This window comes from Idiotropiscis lumnitzeri, chromosome 7, assembly GCF_059441095.1.
Source record: "Idiotropiscis lumnitzeri isolate Australia: NSW breed Sydney's pygmy pipehorse chromosome 7, RoL_Ilum_1.0, whole genome shotgun sequence".
In the NCBI taxonomy this organism is placed as follows: domain Eukaryota; kingdom Metazoa; phylum Chordata; class Actinopteri; order Syngnathiformes; family Syngnathidae; genus Idiotropiscis; species Idiotropiscis lumnitzeri.
The window spans coordinates 10,835,038-10,857,353 of NC_142397.1; the positions used below are offsets into that span (position 1 = coordinate 10,835,038).

Below are 22,316 nucleotides of genomic sequence, written 5' to 3' on the forward strand. Positions count from 1 at the left end.
CTGCTATTTTGAAGGATAATGTATTTAAAAAGCTAGACTGATGCAAATTATTGTCTACAGCTGGCGCTTCCCAATAACAGTGTGTAATGTTATCATGAGGTGAAAAGAAACTCAAGTAGCAGCCCCGAACACCCGTCCCCCCCCCAAAAAAAAAATTAAATCGTAAGACAATTCCGCGGAGTGTCATATGCGTTGCATGTTGACAATTCAACCAACAGTGAGACATTTTTTGCTCTATGATTTTTTTTGGTTGCTAAATTGTTTGACCTTTTAAAAGTACTTGGAGGGTTATCGGACTTTTGCCATGAGAGGCTGCTGCTTTTGGGGAAACGGTGGAAAAAACTGTTTTCATTTCATCATTGGCTTTGGTCTTTGATCAGAACTTTTATAACAGTTGCAATTGCACGACAAGCGTCTTTTAAAACAAGCCATCCATCATCTTTTGACAAGAAGTAGTTCTGTTGCTTTACTACACTTGGACACAGATTTTTCTGCTGTGACCTTTTTAAAGCCACAAAAAAAGTCAACCAAGGAGAAGGAAAAAAAAACACGGAGGAATGTGTTGTCAGTGGTACACAGGACTGAAGACACCACTTTGCTGTATCTTATCTTCCTCTCGCTACGACACCTTGAATTATGTTGCGTATTTGTTGCTCTGTCTTCCATCAAGTGATGTCTGTGTGCATGTTGCCTTGTGTGCTTTGTGAGTGAGCGCATGCGAGACCTTGTTTCAAGCTATCTAGTTATTGGAACGGAAAGGATTGGAGGAAGGCTGGTGCTGAGGCTGAAGAGCAGGCCTCTTGAGAGGGGAGAAAAAGAGAGAGAGGGAAGCGGAGGGGAGGCCACCGGGGAGTGAGAAGCCTTTTGTTATTTCTGTCGATTGTTGGGAAAGTGTAGAGGGGGGAATTAATTTCTTTCACGTTCTGAGAGCAAGGAACTGTTCTCGACTTAGATGCAACTATTTTCGTTTGACCATTTATTCCTCTTGCTGAATTCTGTAAACTAGAGTGGCTGGGGTTCGGGGGGGACAAATATTTTTCGTATGGGGAAGGATTGATGTGTAATCCCAAAATGAGACACTTTTTTTTTTTTAAATAAATTCCAAAAAAAAAAAAAAAAGGATTTTAAAATGCCTTTGATCACAAACTCTAAATAGCCCTGGAGAATATATGGAGCCTTTTAAAATTAGAACATGAAGCATTTCTTGATTAATCTTCTCTGACTTAAATGACTAAACAAGTAAATAAACAAATCTGTACTTTGAAAAACACTAGACTATCAACCATATGAATATTCTCACATTTACAAAACGCTGTATGTGTGATTCATTGTGTATTGGAATTATTTTTTTTTTTTTACCAGTATTGTTTATTTTATTGAATCAACTTCAATAAAAGAGAACAGAACAGTCAATAAAAGAAGACAAGCCAATGCAAATGGCATCATGAACCTACAGCTAGTCAAGCCTACGCCTTTTTTTACGTAACAAAGCAAAGAAAATCCTTGACCACAACAACCAACATAAAGTTCACTCACTAGAATTTGGTAAAAATAGTTTCACGTATAATTTTTACCAACCTTGTCAAACCAACAAAATGTACTACTTTTATGCACTCTGACACTTCATTGCATTTTGTCTGTATTTTGAATTTGAACAAGCTTTTCAAAGAAATAATAGGGCCGCACGTTTTCAAGTCATTTTCCGATGCACATATTTTGACCTTTAACAGAAACAAATCTCTGCTTTTTGTCTTGTGTTTTTGGCACCAGTTCCCCTCCGATCATATTTATAATCTCTCTATTTTCAAACAACATCTGCATACTGTGTAAATTATTATGTACATAGTACATTATTTGTGCAGTGTAAAGTCCGAAAAAAAAATAGAATTTCAATGTATTTCGTATTGTAAGAGTATAGGCGGTATGTGGACAAAGCCGTCGCAACATTAGGTCCACCTGCATAATTAATCACATCCAATACAAGAGTTATGCAAAATTATTTAATGTTCGAAGAACACTCTTTTACCTTATACAGTTACCGTTTAGTAGAAATCGTCAATTCTATGGAAATACAGTCAAAATGCCCAAAGATGATTGCCGTTGAAGAGAACAGGAACAATCAGATTGTTTATTTTGCAAGTGCCTTAATCTTCCGGGATACGATCTGCATCACCATTGTTTGGTGAAATTGCCTCTGTAAGAGTGATTGCACAATCTGAGTACTCCAGCAATTGGAAGAGCAACTCGAATGAAATGTGACTAACTTGACAACAATTCCAAGTTATCGTATATATATATATATATATATATATATATATATATATATATATATATATATATATATATATATATATATATATATATGTATATGTATATGCCCACAAGCGCCATGAAGTGATAATATGAGAACAATGTCATTGGTAAATCCATTTCCAGACATACATCATTGTCATCATTAGCTTTGCATAAATGTTGTCTCTTTCGCAACAAAAAAAAACACCAACGAGGCGAGATGGCCTCCCCACACTGAATCCTTATTGTGTTCTTTCAAATAAATGTTTCTGTTACCAAATCGGTTCCTCATGTGGGAGATCTGTCGGGTCTCGTTAATGTGGTTATCCACTACACTTGATCCATTTTGTAAGTACCGTGGGATTGCTTCTGTTGGGACTTAACAGAGTAAAAATACAAGTGAAATAAAAAAAAAACAGAGGTTGAATCCCATGCTATTGCACATTTTCAAAATAAGTGACGGAATAAGATGCAAAAACATTTGTACATTATAACAATTTAAGTTGGCTAACTGCTTACTGTGTCAATCAAAATGAATCATGACCAGGAATCATTCGGGAACCAATACTTACTGCACAATAAAAGAATTAGAGTTGATCATTTTGCAAAATTCCCTCATTTAATTTAAGACTTAACTGGTCTATACTAATACTGTCGCTTGGTAGCCTGAGTTAGATCAAAATCGCAATGGCGTAGATCCATATTGCACAATTCTTTGAAAATGTTGCCTTCAATTTGTCCCTTTCAAGAAGGTAATCAGCTCGCAACTCCTAGATAAAGCCCATCTCAGGAAGTTTAATTGTCTACAACTACAAACTAAAATCCATCCATCCAATCTCTGAACTGCTTAGAAAAATATTGCTCAATGAATATTTATCAGATGGTGTCACTCAAAACGGAAGGTTGTTGTCACGTGTGTCATGAGTTCTGTTTTTGTTGATTTGGTTTGGATTAGACTTTTAGTTGTCATGTTTTTCTTCTCCCTTTTTTCCATGTTTGTCCTATTTGGTTACTCCGTAAACCTTTTCTTGCCAGCCTGATCACTTACATCTTTCAATGAGATCCCTCGGCCATGTGTGTCTTGTCTAGGTGTTTCTCATTGTCTAGTCAGTTCTAATTAGTTCCCTACTGCAGCCTTGATTGGATCACCGTAGTTGTCATGTACCATTGTGCTTCATTGTTACTTTGAGTTTTGATTTTTATTAGGACTTTGTTGATGATGTCTTTTAATCTTATCCCGGTGCCTTTAAATGTAGTTCACTCCAACCTGCATTCCTGCCTTGCTTCACCTGCTTCCCTGCTTTTCGGTCCTATGGCCCATGGAAATCACGACATCATCATATGCTAACGAAGATACGTGACGTAGAGCCATACTGCTTGATTCTCTTAGGTTTGCCCGTTGCATCGCCTCGTTCTATAAAAAAATCTAAATAAGGTACCAACCATTCTATATAAATCAAACTCCCTCTCAGAAAGTGTAACTTTCCACCACTACAAACCGCAAAAATAAGAAACAAAGTATTGCTGAAATAATACTTTTCTGACATTGTAAATTAAAATTGAAGGTAGTTATCATCTGCTTTGTTAGATGCTTGCTTGCTTATCATAGATTAGGTGATAAATTTGAGACCGGGGCCCGAGATTCACGTCACAATAGTCCAAAATATGCCCAACTGTCCACTGACCGAAAGCAACCAGATAACTAAATGCAACCAAATTGATGAGACAACGAGGAACACCTGGACAAGACACAAAAGGTTAGACTCAAGGGATTGGTTAAATGAACACAAGTGGACACAATAATCATGACAAGACACAAAGGAACACAAGGAAAAACATGAAACTAAATACTAAACCAAAAAACAACAAACACACACACATGGCACTTTGAGTGTCAAAAGTAAAGGTAATGTAACACTTTGATAAAATTGCTTTTTTTTTAATGTGTTGCAGGGATCATATTCAAAATGAGTTTATTTATTATTATTATTTATTAAAAACAACAGAGTTTACCAGTTTGAACATAACATATCTTGTATTTGTAGTGTATTCAATTCATTATAGGTTTAAACAGATTTAGAATTCATTGTATAGTGTTTTTAGTAACGTTTTTTGCAATGTTTGGAATTTGTAGGTTGCAACCCTATAAACTACCATAACTATTCCCTCTGTCGGTAATTCTCTACTACCACAATAAACTGAAATAATAAACATATTGTTGAATTACCATCCGACACCATCAATTGAAACTGAAGGAATTATTGTATTTTCCCAAATGCACCCAACCCTCGAAGTGCAGTTTGCATTGTAATCCACTGAAACTCAGAATAATTCAACAAAAAAAAAAAGAAATCCATTGTTGTGCACGATGCTGCTGTGTAAAAGAAGTTCAGACTCTAGAGGTCTCCATCCTTCAGCAGCATCATCCACCTTTTCGCCCTCCTCCTCTCCTCCTCCTCCTCCTCGCTGGTATTTTGTGCAGCGGAGGAGCCAAAGGAGGAGAGCCTCGTGTGAGGAGGAGACCGAGTAGACCCCGCACACGACACGTCCCACGCCACAGCCACAGCCACCACGCAGCTTTGCGATTGCGGGAAGAAGGAGCAACTTTGATCCGAGGCCAAGTGTTTGTGTTCCGCCACGAAAATTATGACATCGAAGGCTCGCGGAGACACATGATGTCCCCGTGTCAACATTTTTGCGCTCTTTTGCTAACATTCGGTGTCGTCTAATTCGCCATTCGCGTGTGAATGTGGCGGCGTCCTCAGCGCATTGTTTCCACCTCCTTTTTGTATGTGGGATTTCCAGCCGCGATGTCTGCAACATTTCGCTATTTGTTTCTCGGTAAGTCGTTTCACCTTCCCTGTATTCTTTTATTTTTAAAACGTGGGATTAATTAATGAGACAAAGGCAAAGGGGAACATTCTCCTCGTGATATGATTGAAATGATTTCTTTCTGCATTACAAGAGTCCTTGACAACACATCTGGCACCAGCCAAATGATGTCACTGAAAATATAAATAATTATTTTCTTTTGTCGTCTGCCCTCTGTGTATGTATGTGAAGTGCATATATCTATTTGAGTGGTGAAAACACAATTAGTGGAGCCCGTTAAAAAGTTAGCTTGACGCCTCCTTTGTAAATATGCATTTGTTTTAATTAAAATGGATATATACTGGCTAAAAATTTGAATTTGGCATGTGTTTGTGCCATTTTTGTATAGTTTGTATGTTTTTTCCGTGACAGAAAAAAACTAATTTATTGCAATGTGGTCAGTTTTATGCCAACAAGAGTTTGGGTGTGTATTAAGTACGCACATGATGATCACAAAAACAAATTCCAGTCTCTTTGTTTGTTCTCGCTGAACTATAGCTGCATTTTTTAAAAACCAACCCTGCTTTTGCACTGTATATGAACAGTACTATACTCGTTGTAGTAATGCACCAAGAAGAAGACTATCCAGCAGGCTCTGAACTCAATTAAGGACTCTTTAATTCCGCTATGACTCCTCTGGCTGGGAGTTAATGTAGCCCAGTGAGACAGTGTGTAAAAACTGACTTCCAGTAAGATGTCTCATACCTCCTCCCACTTCTGTTTCATCACCTGCAGTCAAATGAGACGAAAGACCCAATTTGGGAATTGGTGTGATTTAAACCTAGAAGTATGCAGTAACAATGTATGCACAATCCAGGGTTTCTTTGTTTGTGCAAAAGTTTGGAATCCCCTGTGTGCTTTCTATTAGACCACCGAAGTTCTGCAGGCGTGTTTTGTCTGGTCGGACTCCAAAAGTCTCGGAGTGTGGGACATTTGCAGTTTGGAGAGGAGTCAATAGACTGCAGGCTTTGTGTTTAAAATTTCATACCTTTCGTTTACGTGTACAGTGAATGCTTTGTTTGTGATCCGTGAGGATTTTTTTATTGTTGCTGTTATGTTATATACTGTAAATGTATTGTGCTCAGTTACTCACAATGGACACAATATAGGTTTTGTCCCAATCAGTTGATGAGATAAATAATAGCTGTAATTGAAGGTAAGAGAATTGTACACATGGTGACGTGCTGAGGCTTTTTTATGCTCCTAAATGTGTCCAGTGAAGATGGTTGCTAGGATGGCACTTTAACTGTAGCAGCGGACTCTGCTGTGGACTTTGCATACAAGCACAGTTTTTGGTTTACCTCATCAGGCCTGTTGTGTGTTTTGGCTATTTGGGGATTTTAGCTCAACTTAACAATGAGCAAAGTGACCATTCTGATGATAACTTTTCATTTTTAACAGCATACTTTATATTATTGTGTCATATACTTTCTAGAAAAAATGAATACTGGTCTCACTGATGAGAGTGGGTAGTGTTTAGCAAGACTGAATTACTGTTGATGTTGAGAGGTTTTGAATGTGAATCCCTGCTTGCCTCTCACTTTTTGGACTATGCTTATGCTCCTTGTGCTTGCTTGGGTTTTTTTCTGGCAGTCCTTCTTCCGTCGACTTTTCAACACATGTATGTTAGGTTAATTGAAGACTTTAAATTGTCAATGGGTGTAAATATGAGTATGAATTATTGCTTGTCTATGTGTGCCCTTGCAATTAACTGGCATCCTGTCAATGGTATCCCCCTCCTCTCAGCTATATTCAGCTTGGATACGTTCCAGCTCACCTGTGGCCCTAATGCAGATAAGTGCAGAAGAAATTGGATACATGAAATGAAGAGAAATTAATACTTTGAATGTAACATAAAATTGTATCCGATAATTAAGTTTTAAAAAGTTGTTCTAACTAGTATGAAGTTATAATAACCTGTATGCATGCAGCAGTTCCGCATTCGATATCCCCAATGCACCGAAACTTCCGATGCAGGGGAGACTTTAGCAGAGCGCACTGTTGATGTTTGTCAGTCCGTAACCCACTCAAAAAGAACTAGGGCCGCTCCTTCCTTTAACAATTGGACTACCAGAATTCTAAATTTCTAACTAGATCTCCCTGCGCCGTCATTTTGACAGTTTGCGCTCTAGCAATTACGTCATCACTTAAAATGGTTATTACTTGAGTAGCTAATAAAGGTATGTTTATTAAAATTCTGGTTTGATTATCTTAAAATGTAAATTATGCAGCTCCTCTCCCGTTACAACCCGAGTCCACACAGTGAGGCAGACGGGTGTGGCCTGACAGAGACTCTCTGGAATATATGAGGCCTGTACAGCCAAAAATGTCATGACTCTATCACATCTAATAGAAAATATTTTACGATAAGCTAATAATACCTTGAACTGTGTCACCACAGCTCCTCTGGGTGGAGGCTGCTCTTACTTGGACTCGCTGTCTTAAGCATCCACAGACTCAGCCTTGTCAGTATTTTGAAGTAGATAGAATGCCTCCTCTACTGTATACAGAAATTGTTTCTTGTAGCCCATGTTACGCTTTTCTCAAAAACCAATGCCGCCGCTGAAAAGTGGTTGCTATGGAAACCAACCAGGGACGCAGAACTAACTCATAAATATTTTGGTTTGACAAAATACAATACATGGCCACGAACATCATGATTCTGTGAACATAGTAACAACACATCAAAACTTTAACAACCGTTAAAATGACACCTGTGGGAGTTATAGGGTCCTATTTTGTTCTGGGTGCAAGATGAGCGCAAAGTCCAGTAGCTTTCTTTCTTTTTCTTTCTTCCTATTTACGATTGCATGAAAATATAGACAGAATTTTAAAGTAACAAAGGTGTAGTTAGAAAAATTAGGTTAGAATTTTTTTCAGACGAAAGTCCCCTGCGGGCATCTGATGATAATTCAACATCAATATGGCATAAGAAAATCATTCAGTTAATTTCATATTGACGTGGAATGAACATCAGATGCCCATAATAAAGATTATATGAAAATACATAATTTAGTAAAGACAAAACATGAATGAAGTCTTTAGAATCAACATGAATGAAGTCTTTAGAATAATTTTTTTGCGAATAATTTACCAGACTCGAGATATATTTTTTTCAAGTTCTAATATTATGAATATAAACTAAAACGGAAAACTGTTATGGATACAATATATAGGCTAGTTGCTTTTGCTCTGCTCATAGATTTTTTTTCTTGCCTCAAATGGTACCATCATGAATGCATTTAAAGATCAACCAAGAGGCTGCAAAGAGGGGAAGTTTGACTCTAAAAAAAAAAAAAAGAAATTTTCATTAATCAAGGCTCTTTCCTTTTCCATCCGGCTACACCCGTGCAAGTCGCAGAATTTCCTTAATTTAATATCTGTTGCCAATGTAATTTCCACTTGTGCCATTATAGATAATCATTGCAAATAATTGCCACAGCAGGCTCCGTAATTCCCTTTTGTATTTTGGCTAATGCAAAATGAGAAACAAGGTCAAATCAAGTAACTCCACCCGCTGCAACGCTTGACTCGCGCAGGTAAAGTGGACCGACAATGGAGTGGCCATCTGTCCTCCAGTGACTGATTGGGAATCAGGGTATGACTTTCCAAGACATAATAAAGCACTATAACACACTTCACGTGTAATTCGGAAGAATGAGATGCATGTGTCAGTCTTTTAAGGAGATTCAGTGCCTGCAAGAATGGGGAGGGGGCAGTCTGGTGGTCAAATTAGTGGCCTGGGAAGCCCTTGTCTGCATGCATGACTCTTTAAGAAGATGGCGGTGTCAAGGCACACAGCTTGTGTGAGATGTAGATGAGCAGAGCAGTAGCTACAAACAGCAAATTTTGTCCCCATTCTATATTTAGCATGTCTGCAGGGCTAGGCCGAGGATATCAGAAATGTGAAGATGACAGGAGCCTCCTGAGCCAGAGGTTATGAAGTGACATCTCGATGTGTTTGTGCCTGAATCACACACACACACGCTCACACACAACCACAATGGCTGACGTCTGACATTTCCCCAATACCGCAGCGTTTGACGTCTAGTTACCAAGCATCAGCGTTCTGTTTTGATATTGTGTTGATCATTTAGCGTTGGTTGGACACTGCGCCACTCCTTATGTGCTGAATATGCCTTAAAAAATTGCCGCTAGGTGTGGAATTTGCCAGATCTGCTTCGTGGGACTCACACTGAAAGATATTTAAAGAATTTGTCATTCAGGTGGCGAGTTAAATGGAAATGGAATTAACCTTCATATCACGTTGCAGTAGCGTAAACTCTCAAATGACTTCCACTCTCACTTTAATTGGCAGGCGCAATTAATTTGCACTTGATGATGCAGAGGCAAAGCTCACACACACACACACAATGAACGGACAATGCAAATCATCCCAGGAATCAATATCCGGTGTATTTTCATCCAGGAGCATACAGTGCTATGTAGATTCTGAAGGAGAAGTGGGAGAACAGCTGTGATTACATTTCACCAACTCGTTAGAAGACTTCCTTTCCACCTGCAAGGCATGTGTTACCGTATGACATATAAGGCATAGTGTAACACAGATATTATGTGAGGATTGTTTTACTATGTGTAAAAGTGTCACATCTGAAGGGCTCGGCAAGGTCACGGAAATGTTGACTTGGGAACGCTCTTTATCAAGGGTGACTGAAGAGCCCTACCGATGAATTCAGAGGCTCTTCACAACAGTTGACCCATATTATTAACAAACACTGATTTTTTTTCCTTCCGAGCGCTTCCCCGTCGACGTTGCGTGGCTTTTACGGCTACGGAGTGCTTCCCTGAATAACAAGTTGTCCTTTTTTGTACCTGAGGCCTTCTTCATGTTTCATTGATTGTGGTGCTTTTAGTCCAAAGGTCTGTCCTCTTTATTCTGTCGCTGCATGCCGGCTACCATGATTAGAATGCTTGTAAGTAGGAAAGCACCTTTTGTTCAATTTGTGTTTTTACTCGTGCAAGCTGAAGGTCGGGCCACGTTTTTTTTTATTATTTTTTTTATAGCAGCCGGAGACATGGGAGGTAAGAATAAAGGTCACGATAGTAGAGTGAGTATCTAGTGAATTTGTCGTCTTTGTATACAATCAACCTGTTTTTGACATTTTCTTACCAGATATTGCGGGTGCCCACCACCTAAAAATTAAAAAAAGGTTATCCCCTTGGCCTTTTGTCACTCTGAGCTTGTAAAACACAAGGAACATGCATTAATAGAGCCGGGCTGCTGTTATGTTTCTGACTGATAAACTTGCCAGGCTTTTTCATACTTCACTTGAAACGACTGCCAGATTATTCTGAAACGTAGGAACAGGAACTGCCTATTTCACTTCTCTGCTAATCTTTGACAGATGTTCTGGAGAGACTTGCATTCACATTAAATGAGACGCATGTGTGGAGACCACACATGACATCACCTCACAAGAATGTTATGCAGTCCACAAACAATCTAGGACAGCTTGTTAAAAAAATATCAATATATACAAATACGGAGAAACTACTGGTTTGTTCTTTATGCTGTCCTCCTGTGATATTGATGATGATGGTGATGTCTGGCAGATGCTGTGGTTGTCACCACAACTGATGATATCAAAATGATATCATACAGAATCAAAATGACCTTTTTGGTCAGTCAAGCAGTAAACTACCAACCCTAACCCATTAAGTCAAGTAAGTCTTTTAAATGCAAAACATGGTATACACGATGGTTTCTATTACGTTGAGCATGATCTGTCCAGAGATTAATTATTCCAATTTATAATTTGAAGGTAAATGGTAATATAATGCAAAAAACAAAAAAAAGGCCAACCTAAAAGCAAAATCCACATTCAGAATCACTGAACCGAGGTTTCTTAATATACATCTCACGTGATTTCACATTTGATGGCGGTGAGAAGTGTGAGGTGTTATATGAGTCTTATCTTTTGGGTTCAAATCTAAATAATAACTTCAGAGGCTATTCTTAGCTTGATATTTATGCCCATATAATTAAAATACTGCCTTTCTGCTTACATGGTCACATCATAACTGTGCATCACCGAAATCCAATCCAGAACAAGTATTTCCCTTTATTGACAACATAAAAGTCAATCTAGCAGATCATTCTAGTAAAGGCAACTGTAATTGGCAATTGTATATTTCAATGAGAAGTGATAGGAACATTTGTTATGTTCAAGTTCCATCAGACAATGTCTAGCTAATTACAGTTTTTCTGGAATACACAACGTACATGTGTTTATAATTTGGATTCAAATCTAAATCTTCTTGTTATCAATTACTTTGGATAAGCAACTGCTTATGCAGGTTCAAAGGTGAAGAACTTAAAATGAGTGCACCTGACCCGTTAACAACCCTATAGAGATATAGGGCCCCGGTTCCATATAATCTTTATAGACTTGGACACTCCCTCCAAAAGGGAGGGATTTTGATTTATCTGCACTACGGAATAACCGTGAAAGTCAATGGAGCGAATGCAAATACAGCTTTCTGTTTCCTTGAAAAAAAAATGTAAGGTCATCTGCTCGATGGCATAAATATTGGAAAGGGGCACTTAAGATTTTCCTTTCAATTTAGCCTAGAGATGCATGCCACCACAATTTGGCAATGCTAGTCACAGAATGATGTATTACTCCTCCTACTGCTCACTACGGCAATTTGTAGTGGTAGTAGACATTAGTGTAGTTGTCGAAGTAGTAATGATTATTGAAGTATGTAAGCTCTCCCTCTCTCTCTCTCTCTTTTTCTCTCTTGAGAGAGGGAGAGAGAGAGAGAGAGAGAGACTGAGTACCTTTGATCGTCAATCCTCTTATATGTCTAATAAAAGTAAATTTCTGTAAGTATCTAAGTATGAATTTCACAGAAGTCCTTTTTGAAAAGATGTCATAATTTGATTGTGGGATTAAAATGGGTAGAAGATTTGGAAGTTGTATAGTAACCAGATGTGCGGCTCATATAACAGGCTTCTTACTTTGAATGGGCATGTATATTTGCAGTCTGTAATTAATAAGTATAGTAAAAGTCATCTGTAGAAAACGAGTGAGCCATCGGATTTCACAACCGGCATAGATCAAATAAAACCTAATGATTCAAAAATCAAACTCACAATCGCCACCACTACAATTGCAGTTGTTGTGAGCGGCTCTTTCAGACAAACTCCAAGAGTCTGGCACCACCAGCGGAGCACGTAATTGAATCAAAACCTCAACTCAAAAAAAAAACCTGCAGTATGATGTTTCACCTACAAGGGGCACTGGATTTACTCCAGCCTCGGGAATGCGAACGAGAAAAGGTGCCTAAATCTAAAGGTCGCATACGTTTGAAGTGACATACTTAATTAGAAGGGAAGATCTTTGCAGTCAAAGGAGAATGGGCTCCATAAGTAGTGAGTTAGCGAAATTTCCACTTCTTTAGTAAAAATCATTTCCTGTGGTCAGTCAGCAGTCAGCTTGGTAGCTCAACTCATGCATTAAGAAAACATCAGGCTTAAATCAAATCAAATCCGATTTTTATTGGGTTGCCTGCAGACAAAATGCAAGCAAGGGTTAACTGCTTTCCTTTTGAATTCCTATTCAACCACGACGTTATGTCGCACACTCGACATGTACTTTGATTGAAAATAAAAATGTGTTGTTTTATAGCTACTTTAATTCAGGTCCATTGATTGTTTTGTATGACCAATACTCAGATCAGATCATGAGCAAACGCCGGTTGAACGCTGATGCAGTCTGTGAAGCAGAGCATGGAAATTGTCTTGTGCTGATTCACCCCACTGTGGTTTTGCCCCCAGTTATTGACATTGCAGTAAACAAGATTCAATCTTTGACCAACACAACTAAAGTGCTCGTTGCCTGAAGCAGCTAAGGTGATACCAGTTCTAAACAGCTGGCATAATGTCTTTAATAGCAATTTCTGTATAAATCCAAACATGGTGTCATCGCTAACTGTTAGTGCAATTGCAGGAATTTCATCTAATGTACGTTCTTTGTAAATCTCTTTAAATCTATTTTCTGTTCAGTTAATTGCGCAGTCCAACTGTGCTGGAGAATAAACAGCTTAAAAGGATAAATCTTTATTGCTCTGAGGGAGCTTGGAGTCTATGAGATGCTTAGTATTGCGGGGACATCGTGGAGACAATGAGCTAATGAGGAAAAAAATCCAAATTCCACATCTACTGTATATGTCAGACAGTAGCTGGTGCAAAAATGATGTGCTTGCATATCCAATACATAAAACAATTTGCTCATATGTCAGCATTATTGGTATAATGTATATGCCACCATGGAAGCTAGCATATGAGTCCAAAGTTAGCTGAAAGTTTCCGACATGACTCGAACCAAGCTGGTTTTAGTAGATTTATATCAGCGGCGGGAAACAAGGGCAGACGCAAATAGTGAAGGTTCATTTTCAGATGATTACAAGAAAGAGCGGTTCAAAGATAGATGGAAGGAGCACAATAAATACAATGCAGATAAATCTTATTACGAAATATGTTGCGGTAACATAGTCCCACGGTAATGTTCTTGACGAAATATAGTGATAGATATGCAGAGATTGGCTTTCCGTCCCAGGTATGAGAAGGTTTTAAAAAAGGACGGACTAAGCAGAGACGGAAATGGGTGTTATCCGCCAATACACGACTGAATGTGAAATATCACGACGCACTCCTTGTCACGTGCGTATTCTCCGTGTTTGTTTGCGAGAGGGAGTGTCTTCACTTAGCTTCAACCAGACTCATCCTCGTCAAACAACGTTTACACATTGGCAGTCAACGTGCCTGACGGTGGTTGTGTTGGCAGCTAAATGTTATGTTGGTTGACACCTAAACAGTTGTAAACAATTCACTCTACTCACAAGATCCTCTCAGTCAGTTAAGAAAGCCCTCTGCTGTTAACCTCTCCCACCACGTCATGCAGAAATGCTTTTTGGGTGGGGCCAGCGGGAAAAGTAAGGATGGAAGCTCTTTAAAAGGAAAGGGACAAATGATTATTTTATGAAAAAGGATGGAAGGGTGCCATTTTGACAGGGGACCGACTGGCAAAATCTTTGCAAATATAAAAATTCGGACAAATTGTTCTGGATTTCAAAAGTTAGCACCTCTGATGTCAGTCAATGTCGCATTCTTCTTTCGATTGTGAAATACTTCTGACTGGTTGCAGCCAGTTAGTCTTCTCTATTTTGCCTCAATTGCTTCAGGACACATTTACGAATCAATCACTCCGTGTTTACATCACCTTAAGAGCCTGAACCCAATGTTTACTTGTTGACATTTCCAAGGGGCACTGTAAAGGGAATAAAAGGGACTAAGATTGTTCGAACCATAATTGACCCGAGGCCAAGAACATTGCAGGCTATTTTCAATTTGCACGATGTGGTGGGACCTAAAGTAATATTTTATTTAGCCGGGTAGAGATTACGGGGGCTTCTCAACCATTATTCTTGACGTATGATAATGTAGGCAGAATAAATTCTGAAGTGATATCCACACAGGTATTTGTAATTACCCCATTTTGGCACAGCTACATGAAACATTGGCTATTCTGTCCAACCGGATGGAAGTCAATGTCCAGAATTGATTGCCGAACAATCAACGCAACCAGTCCCGCACCAAACAATAGCAACCCAGGCGTGTCTTTTTCGTCTTATTGTGCTTTTCCAATTGGTTTGTGGCTGAATGAACTGGAGGAAATGTTCCTCGGCGCACTGTTTAGGCGCCTGCTGTTCCTTTCAATTTGAAGCAGTCTATTAGGCCAGCAAGCAGGACACTCCATTAGGTGTTTTGAACCCTGTTTGCTCCGTTGTCTCACTCCATTTCCTCCTTTGCGTGCTACTCTTGCCTAGAGCATTTATGGCTTTAATCAGGAGAAACCTTTCTGCCCTTCAGACATTTATCTTGGGTAGCAGCTAAGGAAGGACCGTAAGATTGATGGTGTCTGATAGGCTGTGGAGGGCGTCCAGGAGTCATTGATTCATGTGGCGGAAGATAAACCAGTTACCTGCACAAGAGTTAGTTTGCCGGTAAAAAAGTTTTGTTTTTTAAAAATCAGCAAAATGGGCGTCCGTCAGTGTCAGGACTTAACCTAGTTACTGATGAATCGCTGACGAATGAAATTCCACTCCCGCCAGTGTTAAATTCTGCAATTTTATTTTTATGCATTTTCCCATAATTCAGTCAATCATCACCAAAACAGTGTTCTTCAGTGACGGTCCAACAAACCTCTCCATCAGCCTGACAGAATGTCCACCTCTGATAGAAATATTTGACCCTGAACCAGATTTTCTTTTTTTTACTGATTTCCTGCAAATGATCTCTGAAATGAACAAATTCTCAAACAACAGCTCTAAAATCATTCCCAAGATGAAAAGGACACATCCTTTTCATTGTGAAGTCGTCCAACTGCCGCCACGGTCTCGCTCTCTTCCATTGCAAGCTACATTATTTGATGGATGGATGGTTTAATTATCTAACCACAATGCCAGCAATTTGGCCTTTGATACCACAGCATAAACCTTGTTAACTGGCTGTCATTGATTAATTACAAGACTCAATTATTCAGTGTGTAATACCAATGATTGTGGTCCTCTCCCCGGTGTTACATAGTCAGGAGTTCAGTGCTCTTCTGTCAGCTAAGGGGTCGAGAATGAGGAGTATGTTTGTGTTGGAGATAAAAGTAATTTATTTGTGAGCTCTGGTCATACACTGTATCATTTTCCCCACTTTCCTGCAAAGTGCTTCGGAACAGATGGCGCAAACACCTTTGGATTTTCCAACTCGTTAGACATGACTGGCTGATGAAATGGAGTCTTAACGCTATACTGCCCATGCAGATGTGTAGCTGTGCATTTTTAAATGGAGCCTCCCGGTAATGACTGTATAGTCCGCAGTCTTAAAGTAGTACACACCCTCGGGATGTTACATGTGATATCTTACACGACCTGTTTACTGGGAGACGTCTCATTTTCTCAAATTGGAGGGATGTGTCTGCAAATAGGCATTAAATTGAACTGCTTTGGGTTAATTTGATCTTTAAGCAAACTCTCTTCATGAAGACAGCATCTTCGCAAAATATTTTTGGAGATTATATATTTATATTTATTGTTTAGCGGATTCACATTATTTATAGTAAGCATGTTAAGTCTTAAGTCACATTTACAGTGGTCCAACTAAGAATATTCAAAATTTATTTTTCTCGAAAAGGAGCATTTCAAGTGACTTTACAAAACTATCCCTTAGTCACCTTAAAATAACAGTTTTTGAAAACCAAGGCTGAATATTTCCTTTATCGGAGAGGGCAAAACATAACTGCATTTCAGTCATACAATTTTTTTTATGATGATGAATTTTTATATTTTCCTATAGTCACGGTGAAATAACAGTTTTTGGGTCGGAAATCAAAACATAATAGCATCTCAGTCATGGTTCAGCACGAAAAGCAATTTTCTTGAGTGCAGGACGACATCCAACATACCAGTCACATTCTGATTTTTTTTTTTGGACATTTAAACAGTCATACAAGTTTTATTTATAGTCACTTAAAAAGAAGTGTAATGCTGCACTGTTTTTGGACACGGTGCTCTACTCCTATGTCTCTCTCAAAACTGTTTAAAAACAAAGGACATCACATTTCCTCCCGGCCATAGACATTATTTTTATTTTGCACGTCATTTTTAAGAGGGGAATCCAGAGTGTTAACGTTTGGCTTGATTTACTGTCCACATCCCAAATATGCAGTCTCGGAGGAAATACTGTAGCAGTCTGCACAATCAGGCTCTTAAAATAATTTGTTGGCATGATGACACTGCTTTCTAGTTGGATTCAAGCTTATAAATAGACCGTTTGGGGAGTTAACCTCATAGCAATATGCATGATATGTTACATTCTGCAATTGTAAAACATTAAAGATATATACTACATGGTTACCCATCATATAATACAAATTTTCCACATGTAAGAACAACGCATGCTGGTTTTGCTTTTGACCTCATCCTCTCAGTTGCACGTTTGACATTGAACTGTGTGGAAGATGCCGACTCCTCGCTGACCCCTTTTGCTCATGAGGCAATTAAGTCTCTCCTGCTTTGGTTCAGTGAATGGCTGAAAGAGCAACGCAAGTCATCTGTTGTCTCAGCAAACAGCAAGCATCTTTACCATGCTGCAGTCAGAATACAGAACAAGACCCCACCTCCTGCCCCTTTTTTGCTGTTGTGGTGGCCCAGTGGCGATGCTTCTCCCTGGTCAGTGTAACCCTTCACAGCTGGCGATCACAGGTAGCATTTGAACATATTCACACGATTTGAACTTGTTCAATACTAACAGGACTGGAAAAACAGAAGGCAAGTCATGGAAGTTGGTGTGCATGTACAGATGATGTTTTAGAACAGGGGTGGGCAAACTTGATTGGCGGGCCACAATGGGTTCTAAAATTTGACAGAGGGGCGGGACCAGGAGCAGATGGATGGAGTGTTTTGGTCACCTCAGGGGAGAAAAAAAAATACATTTAATTTGAAATGAAAGTAAACAAAAGCATTACAACAATATATATGTCTTTGAAAAACCACAGTGTTTAGTAAATAAAACATTAACACGGTTTATTCATTTAATTTTTTTTCAAGTTCGGCGGGCCAGATTCAAACGTTTAACAGGCCGCAATGTGGCCCCCGGGCCGTAGTTTGCCCACCCCTGTTTCAGAACCATAACTTCATAGGGAATAATGGAGTTAATAATGATAACGTCGTGGTGTAGTGGTACACCTGAAGTCACCTGAGATAAGTTCCAGCTCCCCGAGCCCTAAACAGAATAATAATGGATCAATGGACAGAATCCGTGATCGGCTGTCTTTAAATCATGCACTCTAGTGTTGACTTTGTACCGTACTGCACACTTGTACTATGTGTGCATTATTTTGAATAATTCATGCAAGCACAATAGGGGCCTTTCTGTAAATTAAATTGCCCATTTAACATACAGTAAACTCAAAGAGGCAAATTGGGAAATGTCCTATGTGCAATACAGTTCCAGGGTTGAGCCACTTTCATTTCTTTGCCTATGTTTCTTGTTGACCTGAGTATTTACAGTGTTTATTTTATGTTATAAGTTATTCATAGTGCTAAAAGAGCTTTTGCTGGTTGACAGACTGAGAGGATGTCGGGCTGCTGAAGGCCAGCCTTCAAGGCGGCGTACATTGCAACTTGAGAGTGATGTGATCCTAGTCATACAAGAGGGAAAACATTTTTTTTCAAATACACATTTTCTTCCAAACATAACCAATAGGAGGTTTAAAATGTCAAAAAAGCAGACCTAAAATATTTTGGGAACTTTTGTTAAAGATTGACATAAAAAAAAAAAGAATCATTTCAGATATTTGCAAATACGGCATTCTCTAACTCAAACAAGGGATGTGGCCTTGGAAGGGAGATGGTCCAACATTTTCCAAATTGGGAAAACAGTTCATCTCCAACTTTTTTATCGGAATTGAAGACTTAGAGGGGTATTTGTGTGAAAAGAAGAAGTGGGAGAGGGAGGCAGATATTGTCATATCAGTAGAAGACTGGGAAAAGATTAATGAACAGCAGTCGAATAAAACTTATTCTTTATCTTGGAGGAAATACTGGTGGAAAATTGTTGTGAATTTTTTTAGGACCACATTTCTTGACACGAGGTGTTGGCGGATATGTGATGCAGAGAAAGCCGCCCGTTATCACGTGGGGGTGTCTTTCCATTGGCAAGAGCTTACGGAACATATGGATAAAATATTCATGGTAGAGCTTCCAACTACGTTTGAAGCATATTACTTGAGGGAAAAACCTGAAATAACATTTACCAGATTTGGAGATAAATATATGTCTAAATTAATTTTGGCTGCAAGCAAAAAAGCCATTACCAGAAAGTGGATGAAGAATGAGATACCGAGATTTGAGGAGTGGGTTGAGGTGATGCACAATACATATGTGATGGAAAGGTTGACATTTGCTTTGAGATTAGAGGAGGAAAAATTTAATAGAATTTGGTCCTTGGTAGGTCAGATTTTATTTGACTTTGTACCCAAGTTAAAAGCTGCAGAAGTTGAAATGTTGATTTTCTTTTTTTTTCCTGCACCAATTACCTTTGGACTTTTTTTTTTTTAATCGTTTTCTTTTCATATATCATTTAAATAAATACGTACCTGATAGTCGATGAACCATAAGGATACAGCTTTGATTTTGAGATGTAGGATGGTGGAAATTACATGTTTTGTTTTCCTTTAATTTAATTTAATGTTTTTTTTTGTGGGGTGGAAGGGTTTTATCATAAAAAAAAAAAATTAACCTGATGTTCATAAAACTAGGGTGAATATTAAATATAGAGAACGTTACCCATTTTTTTTTTTTTAGTGATCACCCTTGTTACTGTCAGTGTCGATTCATGTTACATCAGCAGGGATTGAAAATACTTAATGCGAATAGTTAGACAAATATATGACATCAATATGCATGTTATTTCCATTTTAGCCAATAAGCAGCCACCGTGATGTACAAAAGAGGGTAGCATTAAGGCCTGCATTAACGTGTTTAAGGGATGCACAATTCTAACGAGCGATAACGGAGGCTTATGGCTGCTCAGGAGGGATTAGGGGACATCGTTGTCTTTCTTAAAGCTCAGGCTTAGTCATCATACTTTTCTCCCCTTCACATCCACCCGCTTTCATCTCTCCTCCCTGCTAATGTATCAGCAGTGTTTCCTGACACGCGGCATGAAAAAGAACGTCTCACTCGACAGGCAATGAAGGCGGACCCTCATTAGCTGAGGAAAGGTGGACTGAACCGGAAAGAGGAGATGTCTGGACAGATTTGCCCGAAATCGATGCCCATCTCCTGAAACTTCAGCTACAGTATGTGGCTGTCAAAATTAATGACATCACACGGTACACCTGTTTCATCAATTTTGTTTATGTTTTTCCACGGCCCGGTTTAAAATATTCGACTTTGCCCCGTTACCACATGACCGGATCAATATAAGGGGGATTACATTTGCTCTTTGTGTGGATGTTTGTGAAGAGGCAGAATGACAGAGCTGACGGTTTTCAGTTACAGGACACAAAAGATGCACAGTGGCAAGGATGCCAGAAAAAGTGCACATGTTGCAAAAAGAGCTGCACTGGCCGTTGAGTCTGTTTTGTCCGCCACTGGCTGAAATGACCCGAGACATGACACGTCATGTTCCGTGCTTTTCTTTCTGTAAAATTACACTAAATGACATGCACTCATCACGCATGTAAAGCTACCTTCTATTAATTTCTTCTTCAGTGATCTATTTTACCTTTTTGTGTAATGTACGGTCAGGCATGTCTAGATTTTCCCACTTAAAACTCAATAAAGAATTTACATAACATATTCAAGCAATAGTAAGTAATATTCTTCACTGTCAATAGTAAACATAAATTAAGTTATTTACTACCATTGACGGCTAAAGACGTCAAAGATCCATTTTTTTTTTTTTTTACTCGGCTGGTCATGAATTAACCACTGTACAATAATTATCAGACACAATAAAAACAATGCCTACTCACCCTTTGATGAGGCTCCATAAATGTGGTGATGAGCATGTTGAGGTTCAGATGAAAAATCCAGACAAGCCGCCTAGACACATACCACATGGTACATTTGGAGAGGCAGAGCCTAGTCTGCCTTAACCGTGAAGAAGCCATGCCAGTCGGGCAGATGGCAAGCGTCCGGTGTCGGGGGCCAGATGCATCGGCTGTGCTGGCGGTAAAAGCAATGTTCTGCTCGTGTCAAAAGCCAGCTTCCACGGTTCACTTTTTAGTGGAGATTTTGATGTTTTCTTTTTCTGTTCAACAAATGGTTGGCTCGACTTCTGCATTATGATGAGCAGCAAGGGCAGAGTCATGCGTAGACACTTTCCTATGTCACAATAAAATGAATTACCAAGTCAAATAACAATCACAGTCCAGTCAATGTTGATTTCTGATGTATATGACTGAATATATTGGACATATTCTGCATTTCACAATCTTTAATTAAATTTGGAGGTTACTCTCTTATTGAAAACGTGTGTGCATCAGCAGATTTCTTTTTTGTTACGTTGCAGTCATATTTTACAATCCATACCATGTACAAATGACAGGGACCAACTTTTGTCTTCACCTGCTGCTGACCTTTTCTCCAGTTTTAATGATCTGTAACCATGGATACTGTTTTACTAAAGTGACATTTGTAGTGCCGTCTTCAAAAGTCATTTGGACTTTTTTCTTTATCAGTGTCTGTAAATGAAGGTCTTGTCATAGTTCTCTTTGAGCTTGTTCAACTTACCAAGACATTATTTATAAATTGTGGAAAGCGTTTTCATAAAGCCCTTTTCTGATACCCGTGTTCAATGTAAGTCCAGAAAGGCCTGGATAGACAAGTTGGCTACGAATGACCGACTCTCAACTAATCCCACATACTCACTTGTTCCTTTGTTCTACACACCATATCTGGTCATTGTTTGGGGCAATGTTGAGTGGTAATAGAGGTATGAATGATGTTTCCGAGGACCCACCTGCCCGGTCATTCATCCTAATATTGTGACTCCCAGTCTTGGCTCGACTACAAGTAATCATAGCAATGTACAGCTGTGTATTGGGCTGCAGGAAAAACAACTACAAGTGTGAAAGCGGAGTTCATAAATCTCACTGGTCATATATCCACCCCCTCAGCCAACTCCCAATTCGGCTTTTACATGACACTCTCCCCCTCACCCAGAAGGAATTTGCCCTTCCTCTTACTGTCCTCCACCTTCCTGATCCCCTCGCCCTCGGATGAGATGAGAGGTCTGAGCGGGCAGTGCGTGTATACTGTAACTCTCCACCTCAGGGTCATGATGGATGGCCACTCAGCTATACGTGCTTTGCTCACCAGAGACCTGCCGTATTTCTCCTTCACTGCCCACGACGGTCTGTATCTGCATGAAAGTCAAGAGTGAACTTTTCAGTTTGCTCAGCAGGGCCTGTAGAGGAGTATTTGATTAGATGTAACAGAATTACCGTAATATGATTCCAACCAAAAAGAGGACATCTGTGATCTTTTACTGTTACTGTAAATATGTTGTAATCAGATCCCAGACGCTTAAGAGATGAAGTTGATTTTATTACAAGGATGTGGCATTC

General features: G+C 39.1%; 1 protein-coding gene across 1 annotated transcript in view; it reads left to right on the top strand.

Annotated features, from left to right (window-relative positions):
• The first annotated feature begins 4,765 nt into the window (after positions 1-4,765).
• The window catches only part of clmpb (CXADR like membrane protein b), a 73,225-nt gene continuing 55,674 nt past the window's right edge, over positions 4,766-22,316 (top strand). The window contains exon 1 of the mRNA XM_088301263.1: positions 4,766-5,133. Coding sequence (XP_088157389.1) covers positions 5,040-5,133 — 94 coding nt within the window. The 5' untranslated portion in view covers positions 4,766-5,039. The remainder of the gene's footprint in view (positions 5,134-22,316) is intronic.